This window comes from Pleuronectes platessa, chromosome 10 (genome assembly GCF_947347685.1).
Source record: "Pleuronectes platessa chromosome 10, fPlePla1.1, whole genome shotgun sequence".
NCBI lineage: Eukaryota > Metazoa > Chordata > Actinopteri > Pleuronectiformes > Pleuronectidae > Pleuronectes > Pleuronectes platessa.
Window position 1 is genome coordinate 20,380,057 of NC_070635.1, and position 13,030 is coordinate 20,393,086.

Below are 13,030 nucleotides of genomic sequence, written 5' to 3' on the forward strand. Positions count from 1 at the left end.
TTAGCACCTTAAATTGGTTGGAACGGATACGTCCCGCCCCCTCCCATTGGCCCGCTCTACAAAGCTCCGCCCCCAAAACAGATCAACGTGCACTGACTGACGAATGCGAGAAGGCGACTTTTAAGTGACCCGCTTGCTTACTTCTGACTATCGTCTCTGCTTCAGCTGTTCATGTTTCACCGGCTTAAGAAGAGTGTGGTCATGTGCAGTGAGAGCGCGGGCAGGCAAGTCAGTTAGTTACTGACAGGTACGCCGGCCAATCTTATCCTTCAATCGTATTCATTACAGTCCATCAAGCGCTGAAGTCACCAGCCTTTTTTTCTTTTTTTTTGGACAACTTTATTTATTGATTGACGGCTACGTGCTTACAGAGGATTTCAACAATTAAGGTTTCAGGAACCTTTGGGAACATTTTGATTCTATTTTGACACTGTCTCACTGCTAGAAATACTGACTTGAGCAGCATGTGGGTTCTGATTCGCTGGTGAAAGTAGTCCCCAATCAATGTGCTCTTTGTCTTTCGCAGTTCGTCCAAAGAGCTACCGATCTACTGATGTGGGAAATTACTGAGCCTTTTGGGAAATGAAACTTTATACAGCGGAAACCAGATATAGTGATGATAGAGCTTTCTTGAAGAAAACTGTACTTTCTTGATTCTTGTTGTTCTGGTTTTGTATCCTTACTGTTGAATGCACTTATTGTAAGTCGCATTCGCATCAGCTAGATGTAATGCAATGCAATGTAATATAATGATCACAGATATAGTGATCAACCGTTTTTTATATGGATCAAAAAGTTTGCGACAGAATGGTTGCCATTGAAATTCTTTTTAAATAATTTGGTCATAGTGATCAAAACTCCAATTACAGTGTTTATTTGTTTTCATACATGTTTGGACTAGAACAATGTTTTTCCAGCTCTGTTAGTACTTTGCTGCTCCTCTCTGTGTCTCCATAATTCGCGCTGTGCACTGCCAACTGAATAAAGCCAAACCAAGCGCACCCCGCCATTTCCTCCGGCTCTCCATATATTGACTAGGTTTACAAATTCAGTTGTTTTTCCCCAGTCTGAGTTTACACATGGGTCTGATGACAGTGTTTGTGTGTGTCTGTGTGTCAAGCTGAATGAATGAATGTGTGCAGCTATGTAGAAAGTTTTGACTAATTGAAGAAAGGTATTTATCACAGTGTGGTGATCAGTGTCGATATTGTGGCGTCATTTCAAACACATTGACGTTTTAACTGGCGCGGGTCAGGGAAGATGGTGTGTCTTTCTCTGTGTCTGAGAGACCCCGCGGGGGGGGGAAGAGACCCTTATCATAAAAATCACTGTAACCTTTCCCTTTAGTTCAGGGACCATCATACAGAAGCTACGCAATATGATTAAAGTAATCAAGCGCTTATATTAATCAATTTGGTCGGGACAAACTTGATCACTGTCTGCAGTTTCCACTGTATGTGTACAATATGAACCTTGTTAGTAGAACCACACATAATGTTGGAAGGTTCTGGTGTCTTTCACAGGATTTGTTGACAAAGACTAAAGAATAAAATACATAAAATAAACCCACCAGGATGAGGCTTATTATTTACTCTATTATTATACATTTCTCTGATTGGAAATTTGGCATCTTTAATTAAGAATAATTGGTCCTGCTTTAAGGAACAGGGTTAGGTCAAATTGAATCTCTGTGGGGAACAGAGGGTACACCAAAGAGACGGACTGATGGAAGGTTAATGTTGGTAAATGCTTTTGCTTAATGTCAGAGATGGCCTGGCAGGGGAGCTGAGTGGGTGCTGAGTGTTCCGTGGTGAGTTCACCCACAGGTTAAGCTTCCCGCTACCGGAAGAGATTGATCGATGGGATGCAGCTGTGGTGATGTGCCGTCTTTTCAAATGTATTTTAAAAAAAAAATGTTGTCGTTTTTTATTGTGGGAAAAGAAAATATCCCACTGTAAAAGTAAAAGTAAAACTGTTATTCACACACACACACATATATAATTAGGTATACTAAGTAAATTGGCCGTGGGTTTCTTACTACTGCGAGTCACATGAAACATGTTCAGTCTTTTTAACAGAGCATTCAGCACATTCAAAGAAATACCCCACAGTGCGTATTATCTTAGACAATTGGAAATGAAAAGAAATAAAAAATATAAAACCAAATGTAATTCTCTCTTTCATGAAGAATATGTGAGCATTTTCATTGATGTGCAATTCTATCGTCGCTTCACTTTGGCACAAGCCTTTATGTTTTTTTCCCCCTCTTTTCATTTCCCCCTCTCTTCTTATCTGACCCAACATTTTTTTTCCCTCTTTCTGTTCCTGTCTCCCTTCATCTCCCTCTGTCCTCCCCCCTACTTTCCTCCTCCTTTCACCGCCTGTTATCTCCACCATGCAGTTGACTGCTTCTGTCCTCTGGGTGTCAGCACTCGCCTTATCCTTCCTTCAGCCACATGCAGCTTTGTGTGAACCAATCACCCAGTTTTCTGCCTGTATTTCATGTTTCCATGAGGATTCATGTTTCTGTCTTCCCTTGTTTCTGTCTTTCTTTACATGTATCCCCCCACACCCCAACCCTCCGCTATGCCGCCCCTCAGCCGCCTGCTTGTTGCAGTTTTTCCACACAATAGTACTTCATTTCACCGACCCTCTCCCTATTACACACACACACACACACACACACACACACACACACACACACACACACACACACACACACACACACACACACACACACACACACACACACACACACACACACACACACACACACACACACACACACACACACACACACACACACACACACACACAATCAATAATTCTGCAGTAACCCTATCCATAACTGTGTGGTTTGCACGCGTGTGTGTGTGGTTTAGATGTGTGGGCTGAGGGGGATGGCAGAGAGTGAGAGTGGAGTTGTAATCGGAGATTCCCATCCACTCATCCCACTGCTCCAAATAGGAGGCAAAGGTGACTTTCAGGAAGTTCATTATAGACACACACACGCGGAAAATTGTATAATTCACATGCATGCATAGAATGGGTTGCTAAGTGCACAGAGTAATTGAAGGGGACTGTGTGTGTGTGTGTGTGTTTTGGAGAAGACTGAAGGTCAGTGTGAAAAGGGGATTTTGGGAGGTGAAGGAGAGAGGATGAGTTTAAGGATTACTGAGGTAACTCTGCAGCAGCTCCTGCCTGCTACCAGGGGTGCTCTGACAAAAGCCCCCCCTCTGAATTATTGAGAACATAATGAAATGTCATTATGGGAGAGACAGAAAGACAACACTGTGGCACACACCTCCCATTTTTTTCCTCCTGCCTGAGTCTGATGATTGGGCAGGAAAGGAGGAACAAAAAGTTCAGTCCTATCATCTCTTCTTTTATTTTCCCTTTAGAATAATGAATCTTATCTTTAAATGGACCCTCCCCCACAGTTTCTTTTTTGCCTCGCCGAAGCCTTCATTTGACAGGCGCTTCTGCCCTTTGCTCCAAACCGCAGTTAATCTCCCTCTGTATTCATAAAGCATATTTGTTCACAATAAACCCTGAATGATTCAGAGTCGTGGCTGAAGGTTATTCTGCTGGCTCAGGTTCACTTCAGTCCCCAAAACAGGGTCTCTGCACAGAGAGATGCGTTCAGGTTCACATTGGAATGACTGCCTGTAAAATCGCACGGCTTGAAGGTCAGGAAAATGGTGGGTGGGCACTCAGCAGACATATTGATTTCTCAGGGGTGAATATTTTATTCACAGAGCTCTCACTAACACGTCAAACTCAAAAGAAACATATATTAAGGAAACAATCCAACTCTTTATTGGTATGGTTTAATTCACGTCTTCACTGCTACAGCCAGAACCATAACAAAGCTGTTTGACCTCCTCAATGATCTCAACACAAAGAGATCCACATTGGTGGACTCCTTCACAAGCTCATTTACATTTCTAAGAGCACATGTTCAAACCATAAACTGTATAAACATGACATATATATGTGAAACTAACTTATGACTGTGTGTTGACTTCAATCCACTCATGTGCTCAGATGTGAACTGTAGCACAGACTAGGACTAATGATGCTATGTCCCAATAGTAAGCGTCACTTAAAGTAAAGATGACATGTAGAAAAGAATGTGGTGTGATGTGTAAGATAAACATACAAGGGACAAGTGGTGAGGGAAATAATTGCTCCTACGAGCTAATTAAATCAAAGTTTAGTTAAAGTATAAGCCATCTTCGAATCTTAAGTTACACTTTTGATTCAAATATTTGTATGTGATATATATTTATAGGCCTATAGATGTTTTCTCTTTCTTTTCAAATAGCAGTTAGTACTTTTCCAGATCAGCTGCCCTCTTTCTGCCAACCTTAATCCAACAGGTGGAAATGCATTTCATTTGTAACATTGTCTTTATTTATATCAAGCGCTTTAGTAGTCTTGTGCTTTACAGTATTCACCCATTCACACACACTTTCACACAGTCAGTCAATAACTCACACAAACAGATGTCAAAGGGCGATCTGGTGAATGACACTTCGGCTTGAGGAATGGGAGAGACTGGGATTGGACCTCAGACCTTATGGTTAGAGGAGCCACAGCCATCCCTATACTGGGGACTAGTCTGTGTATGTCAGGCAGCAGGACTGTGTATGTGGGAATGAATCGATACATATATCAGTCACCATTGTGGCTAATTTCCTAACTAGAGTCATGATACATGATACAAAGCATCATAACGATTTATTAACATGAGCAACCACTGCTTCTTCCCCCACGTTGGACACAACCAAACCATTTATGCTTGGACAACATCGCACAATACAAAGTGACATGACGATGAATGCACGATAGCTCTTTTCACTCAAAAGGAAAATGGCTTGTTTGATTGACAGCTGAGGAGTATGTCACTGTCCTTTAACAGTTCCACTGGGACATTTTCAAATTCAACGTTTAAATTCACTAAACCCGTCCCAGTCACTCCTCAGATCGGTTTTCTGACATCCAATAGATTATAGTCTTGTCATTGTTTTGTCATCTATGACAGTGCAAACTTAACAATTAGCAAGGATAGGATAAATAAACATTAATGCAAAACCAGATAGAGGGACAGTGCAACGACCTTTTCAAGCAGCAAAACTAATTCCCGCCCTGAACACTGTTGACCTTACGTATTCCACAAACAAGGACACGGTCTGACCCTGTTATTTTGTCTTTTAATTTCCTGTCTGCACTGGTGTTAGAATGGGTCACAGTGGGTAGATGGTAGATTGTAGATCTTCTTCCTGTGATCACCTGCCGTCTGCATTTTTATCAAATATCTTGTATATAACACAGCATGAATGACTGACAGATGAGTCTTTCTTTATCAGCATTCTGATAAACATCGAGAGTGATTTATATAGTATTGATATTGTAGGACATTATGAGTGACAATTTGTGTTTGTTATGTTTATAACAGTAAAGCTGCTTTCAGACAGAATGGAGGGGCTGTATGTGTGATCACAACAGCCTCCAGACTTTCTACGCCCCGTCCATTAGTAAAAAGCCGGCAGAAAGTGGATGGTAGAGGGGGATTTTGAGGATGCTTCTAACACACGACAGATGAAAAAATGAATTAACTGAGAGGAAATATCTCCAGATGAAAAAGTAATGCCATACAAGTAGAAGACACAAAGGGCGGTGTCAGGATAATTTGTGGTGATAAGGGCCAATGCTGGTGTTGATGTGCTGTAAACTAAAGCATGATCTCTGCAGCAGAATTAATACGCTCTGTCTGCTGGACAAAACCCCAATCTACATGTCTCAAAGCATTTTACATACTAAGGACCTGAGACCATAAGGTTCCCACAATGAGCAAACACTGTGGAGAGTAAAATCTGCCTATTAACAGGAGGAAATCTCCAACAGAATCAGAGTCAATGTGCCATCGCCCTTTTTGCTGTCGGCCACAAGATCAACCTCATTAGATTAAAACTGGAAAAGTAATAAAGGAGAAAAAGGGTCAGGCAACAAAAGGTCGTAGTTAACACTCGACAGAGAGGCCGTACACACACTGTGCTTAGTGGATTGGTAAGTTGAAGTGAACTCCTCTTGTCAGCGGCCTCCCTCATCTGGGCCCTCACCCCAGAGGAAATTGATTTGGGAGTAATTAACAACGTGTGTGTCTGGATGTTGGCCAACTTCATGTTCTATTCATGCAGATTAATACATATTTGTCGTTGCCTGTGGGGGCTGAAAGGCATCTGTCTGTGCCATTAAACATTCATGAGCGTGCAGGATGCCGAGAGAAAGAGCCATTCAGCGGCTCTTTGCCCGCTCCTCCTCCATATCAGCACACATCTTAATGGAGCGCATTAAATCAGAATGGTCAAACAGGGAATTTCACTGTGACAGTGGCATTCATCACACCTGTTTTAAAGGACAAATCTCCCCTCGCATCCTCTCTCTCTCTCTCTCTCTCTGTTAGATACCCCCAGCCTATTATCCAGTGCAGGAGTGTTGTGGGGTTTACACTGAATTTACCTGCTTTACACTACATCCGAGAATATTCACCTTTGCATTCTTTTACACACAGGTCTGTACAGTAGTATGGATATTCACCATGTGCATTCTCCACGTGTGGCTTTTGTCATTCATGAAGACAACTACACATGCCATGTTATTGCGCATTTCCTGGCTTCCTTATTCTTGTATGTCGTCATGAGCTTCCAAGTGAAAAATGGTGGTGTTTTGGGTTCATCATATGATCTCAAAAATACATGGCATCACATTTGGAAAATATATTTTCTTAGTTGATGTAAAAGGAACTTAAAATTTGCCACTGTGAGTCTTTTGCCTGATTTCTTGGACTGACCTGCTGAGACTCTTTGATCCACAACTCAGCACTCTGTTGAGCGATGGATAATTAAGCAGTGTTTTATAAATGATCACTACTATGTGTGTCCATAGGTGGCTGGAGTGTGTGGAGTGTGTGGGCGCAGTGCAGCAGCGAGTGCGGTGGTGGGATTCAAACCCGGACCAGGACCTGCCAGTCACCCCCGGAGGAGTCATACCTGTGTGAGGGTGTGGTGGAGGAGGGCCGGCCGTGCAACTCGCAATCCTGCACCGGTGAGCTGCTCACTCTGTGGGTGTGTGTGGGGGTTTTGTGCATTTGTGTGTACTATACATCCATTTCTGTTGGTGTGTGCCCTTGTTCCCCTTTGTCGTTCAATATGACTGTGTGGTCTTTTCAAAAGTGTGTGTTTACAGCAATCTTTTTCAACTTTTCCTTTGTGGCATCGTGTTCATTTACTCGTGAAACCATCTTCTGTAAGTCAGTGTTCTGACTTAAGGAGTGCATGTTGGAAAGGGGACTTTGATTGATGAGAAATAACAATGACATGGTCAGCTGTTTTCAAGACCAGGCATGCACAGTATGTCAAAATCATTACACCCACAAATGGCTAAAGGGACACTAGAAAATAACATCGGAGCACTAACCTGAAGAGACTGTAGACAGGATAAGGCTTTTTATGTTTGTAAACAACTGCTTTTTTACATTTCTGTTCCACGAATAGCTCAAAACCGCAGACAATCTTTGGATGAGTTTTTTTCGGTTGGTCAAAATAAACATCAGCAGCACAACTGCAGAAACATCAAATAACACATCGCACATCGACACCGACAGCACCACAGAAGTCCCAAGTTTGGCTGATGCTGTTTTGGGTGACCAATCACGTCACGGTTGTGTCCCAAATATAAGCCATTAATTAAGGAGCTTTGGTTGCTAACTCGACCCCCAACCCCCCCCCCACCCCCACCCCCAACCCCACCCCGGCCTTGCCTCACCCCATTTAGGCAAAGGTCGCCATCCCTCTCGCAGCCAATCGCTCCGCTCCGTGGACAGCCGCAAGCGTGATGACCTAGACAAGCCCCGCAGTGGACCGCAGAGCCCTCAGACAGGTAAGACAACAGGACGCAGAGGGATCCCATGCATCAGTCACATCAACAGCTTGGGTGACCACAACACTTGTGCAGGACATACATACAAAATAACAACCAAAAACTAGAGAGTTCTACACATTTGTCACATACACATCTATCAAAATCTCCCAATGTAGTGCCTCGTCCGAAATGGACTAATTCCAACATGGACCCTGACTGAACATAGTGAAGTTGTATTTTATGTGAGGTCATAACAGGACACTGTGCCCTGTGTGTAAAACACGATATGAAACGGAGTCCTCCCTCTCTGTTAAACTGATACTCCCCCCAGAATCAAGAGTAGAAAGCGCTCAACCCCTCGTAAGCTCAAAAGAAACTGTTCAACAAATTGGCAGAGTGTTTATTCACTACTTTGATGTTTCCAAGAGTTCGATACCAGTCTCATGTCTGTGTGGTAATTATGGAAGCATTGGCAAGATGTGTTTAGCCTAACTTAACAATAATAAATACATTCAGGTAAAGAGAATTCCTGGTATCTAATAAAATAAGTTGAGTCTTCTGTGCTGGGTTGCTTGGTGTCCGAAGATAACAAACATAGCAACCTTGCAAAGCTCCAGCAAGTCACTACGGCCGAGTGGTGTAGGCCATGAAGTTGTGTCAATATGTGAGCTAGCTGGTCTATTCACTGCCTCGCTCCAGCTCCATAAATACACAAACAGAGGATAGGTATGGATCTTCTCTTTACTCTTGGAAAAAAAGTGAATAAGCTCATTCCCCAAAAAGTTGAATATTTACTCTCAAGGGTGGCTGTGAAATCGTTGTGTATTTCTTGACAAAGGCTGTGATCAGCTCGGATTCATGCCAGTATTCATTTTGTCAGCTGCTGCAAAAAAGATGGTTTCCAGTATATTTAATGATAACAGTTTTACATTGTTTTCATCATTTGATTGGTCATGTGAATAAAAACACTGTGTCAGTCCAGACCAAGAATAACCATTCAACTTTGGACTAGAAAAAATGACAACCTAACTCTTGCAATAACGGCAAAGAATCCAACATTTTTTAGTCCAGTTTTGTGAGGAATGTGCTAGAAAGATAATGTTATGTGAATAACTAACTCTAAGAGAGGATAAACCTTCATCTGCAAACATTGTTGCAGTGTCCCAGTGTGATGCTAACAGATGTTACACTACTGCCTTTAGTGGTAATGATATCTTAATGTGAGGTTACCTCAGTTTCTTTGAGGCTCAAGCTGTTTCTTCTGGTTTGGTTTACTCCCCAGTGATTCGGTAGCGTCGTAGCTTTACTGCCAACCATTATACTCACTTTTTCTCTCTAGTGTTGTATTCGAAGTGGGTCCACATGTCAACCTGCTTTGTTGCCGTCACGTTCTTTTCTTTCTTAAGTCAAAACCTTTTTATTTAAGTTTTACTTTGCGTAACAGAAGTGTAGTGCTTTTCAGTTCACAAGAAGAAAAAGCGTATCCAGTTAAAGTTCACAGTGATATCTATATATTTATCTATACATAAGATGCAGCAGAGCCATTCAAAAAGAGACATTAAGAATATGCAAATAAAAATCTGGAGATTATATTTTAATCCTCTGTTTTTTATTCAACAATATTGTAAAATAATATAATCTCAGTTAATGTTTTATGATGTGTTATCATTGTCTCATCTTAGGCTAGGGGAAAAGAGTCGTTGACGGACTTATATCTTCATAGTTATTGTTAATAAGGTTGACACTAGTCAGTATTTTGTCATATGTAAACATGGATCGACCGAGGAGAAGAGGATCCTGTTGCAGTAGTTACTGATGTGTGTGATGAATGTTTCTCTTTTGGAAAAAGTTATAACTGATATGAATCTAAATTGAGTCCAGCCAATGGCCCTTAAAAGAAGAACAAACTTATAAAGCTTACAGGGGATGAACGTTTGATACGACATTATATTTGGGTGAAGTATTACTTTAATTTGCTAATTGATTTCTCACACCTTGTTTAGTTTTCTCCCTTATTCTTCTGACTACCTTTGTTCCCTTATAGGTCAACTGACTTAGGAGTCATGACCCTTTAAAACGATGACTGACATATCCTATGCCAGTGGCATTGAATTCCCCTGGAAGTCAATGCAGAGGATATGACAGCAGAGCCCCATAGATGTAGAACAGAAGCTGGGGTCCATTTTAGGGTACGTCTTCTCTGAAGGACACAGTGTGTGACATTGGACAGAACGTCAGATAGTTGGACCTGTCTCCTTTCTAAAAAAAGAAATGGTCTGCAGAGGATTTAGGCCTTCTTGCAAGTTCCTGTCATTGTCTTTTGGACTGACCAAAGTGCAATGGTTTGGAATCCTTAGGGCCATCAATGACCACATTGTGTCTGCAAAAGAAGCCTCAATTTATCAGCCACATTTGGGAGATGCTTTGGAATCGGACGGTGTTAAGCACCTGTTCAGTCTCTCAAGGAGGCGGCCCCTAAAATGTGGCACAGCTAAAATCTACCCTTTATCACACCCTTCCTCTTTTGCCCACAGAGGCTGCGTCCTGCATGATAATTAGTTATGGCCCTCTCCTTCCCTTTTCCTCCTCCTCTTTCTTTCCCTGTCCACCAATCCTTCCCCCACCCCTTCCTCCTCAGTAGACTCAGCTTCAGGTGATGAGTGGTCAGCGTGGAGTGTGTGTTCTGCCACTTGTGGGGAGGGCTGGCAGAGTCGCACTCGTTTCTGCGTGTACTCCTCTTACAGCACCCAGTGTAGTGGGCCACTGCGAGAGCAGAGACCTTGCAACAACTCTGCTGTGTGTCCAGGTAAGCCCCCCTCATCCCCCTTCCAGTGCCACCATCCTGCACTTGCCCAGCCCATTCCTGGACCCTGCCTCACCCATACAAGACCCACATGACTCCTTTCCTCAGGCACTTGGCAAACTTTTGACCCTTGGGATTATTTTCTACCCTCACCTTACAGGAAGGAATTTGCTTGCCTGCAGTCTAGACTGATTCCCAGTATCATAAGAGATATAATGGCGTTTCAGGCTCTTCTTCATCCAGACAGGAAGGGAGACTCCTCAACTTAGAATCAATAGTACTATACGGATACAGATCCAGGACAATGGATCCGTATAGATGAAGGCAGTAAAAACCAACAGAGTAACTGCTAATTGTGGATACAGTTCAGTGTTTCAGAGAAGTTTATGTGTTAAGGTTGCCTGTGTTTATCTGTCTTTAAATTATACCCTAGCTGCTCTGATTGCAGTGAACGGTGCTTGGGACGAGTGGTCACCCTGGAGTTTATGTTCGTCAACCTGTGGCCGAGGGTACAGGTCTCGAACACGGAGCTGTGCGCCCCCTCAGTTCGGGGGAAATCCCTGTGACGGCCCAGAGAAGCAGACCAAATTCTGCAACATAGCTGTCTGTCCAGGTAAGGAACACAGTAGCCTAATCGTAAGGGGGACTCACTTTAGTTTCAAACAAAAGGATTGAAGACTTTACCAGACTATCTGAAGTTTCTGCCTTAGTGTCTGTACACTAACAAGCATTTTCTTTTTTTGTGGAATCAGTACTTTTCAGTGGTGTATTTCAGGATCATGAACCACAAAGCCATAGACACCTTTGCCTTTAACTTGCTTTTATCTAGTATGTTTGAACTGAACACTTACAGTTTAATGTAATCTAATTTAATTTAAGGATTGTCTCAACAATGTAGTGGGTAATTCACATAATATCTCAGCTATGGACATATTGCAGTGAACGATTTTTCTCTCAGTATTACAAAAACACAAGAAATGCAGACAGACTTGATGCATCCGAAAAGAACAATAACTTTTCTTTTCTCCCTGTTCGCTCGTGGGGACCCTGGGTTTCCTCAGTGGATGGATTGTGGAATGAGTGGTCCAACTGGAGCTCCTGCTCCGCCTCCTGTTCAAATGGGACCACGCAGAGAACCAGGGAATGTAACGGCCCTTCGTTCGGAGGCTCGGAGTGCAGAGGAGAGTGGCTGGAGACTGTCGACTGCTTCCTTGGGGAGTGTCCGGGTATGACAAAGGGCCAGAGCTACATGTATATCAGAAATATTTACCATGGTCTAATCAATTATTAAAAGCATAAAAACAAGCTGATACAGGGATACAAACACAAAACAAACTAGATTAAGATTTATAAGCCATAGAGCATCAAGACAGGTAAACAATGCGGGTATAGCAGCATGAACAAGTTTAAGTATATACATTATTGTAAAGCTTATTCCGCATTTATATTATTAATTTCTTTTTTGTAATCAAAACGGTATAATATTTTTTAAAAAGTGATCGGCAACAGTGTTAAGTAAACATCTTGCCATATATTGTGTTTTTGTATAAATATTTTCTATCAAAGAGAATACAACTAAAATACTGGTATGGTCTGTAGGACTGGTGTGTGTGTGTGTGTGTTTCACTGTCCTTAATGGAGTAATTGCTGCATTCATTATGACAGTGGATGGCAAGTGGCAGCCATGGTCTTTGTGGTCGGGCTGTTCTAAAACCTGTGGAGGGGGGAGCCAGCAGAGAAACAGGATTTGTTATGGGCCCTTTTTTGAGGGGCAGACTTGTCCTGGAGAACAAGAGGAGGTCCGGCTCTGCAATGAAAAGAGATGTCCGGGTGAGTTCATAGAGAAAGTGCTTGCTTTTTCTGCAAAATTACATCATTCCTTACTGGAAGCACAGTTTTCTTATGTAAGAGTTGAAACTAATATCATGTGTGTTTCCTCTGTGAACAGAACCTCATGAAATATGTGGCGAGGACAACTTCTCCAACGTCATATGGAAGATGACTCCAGCTGGGGACACAGCGGCAGTACGCTGTCCTCCTAATGCCATGGGTGAGCTCACCAGTGTATACATTTATACATATACCATGCACATGACTCAGATGTCCACCGGTACTTTTCGTAGTCGGTTTAGAAAAAACATTTAGCTAATATAGAACTCTTATTGCATGTGTCCCTATGCAGGGCTAATCCTACGCCGCTGCAGCCTGGATGAAGAGGGCGTCGCCTACTGGGAGAATCCCACCTATATGAAGTGCATCTCCAATGACTATCGCAGCATTCAAACTCTGGTGAGGATATAA

General features: G+C 42.5%; 1 protein-coding gene across 1 annotated transcript in view; it reads left to right on the forward strand.

Annotated features, from left to right (window-relative positions):
• Positions 1-13,030, forward strand: part of adgrb1a (adhesion G protein-coupled receptor B1a) — a 105,986-nt gene that overhangs the window by 24,352 nt on the left and 68,604 nt on the right. Inside the window, exons 2-9 of the mRNA XM_053432781.1 lie at positions 6,952-7,110; positions 7,840-7,944; positions 10,565-10,732; positions 11,178-11,342; positions 11,791-11,955; positions 12,395-12,559; positions 12,678-12,779; positions 12,912-13,018. Coding sequence (XP_053288756.1) covers positions 6,952-7,110; positions 7,840-7,944; positions 10,565-10,732; positions 11,178-11,342; positions 11,791-11,955; positions 12,395-12,559; positions 12,678-12,779; positions 12,912-13,018 — 1,136 coding nt within the window. The remainder of the gene's footprint in view (positions 1-6,951; positions 7,111-7,839; positions 7,945-10,564; positions 10,733-11,177; positions 11,343-11,790; positions 11,956-12,394; positions 12,560-12,677; positions 12,780-12,911; positions 13,019-13,030) is intronic.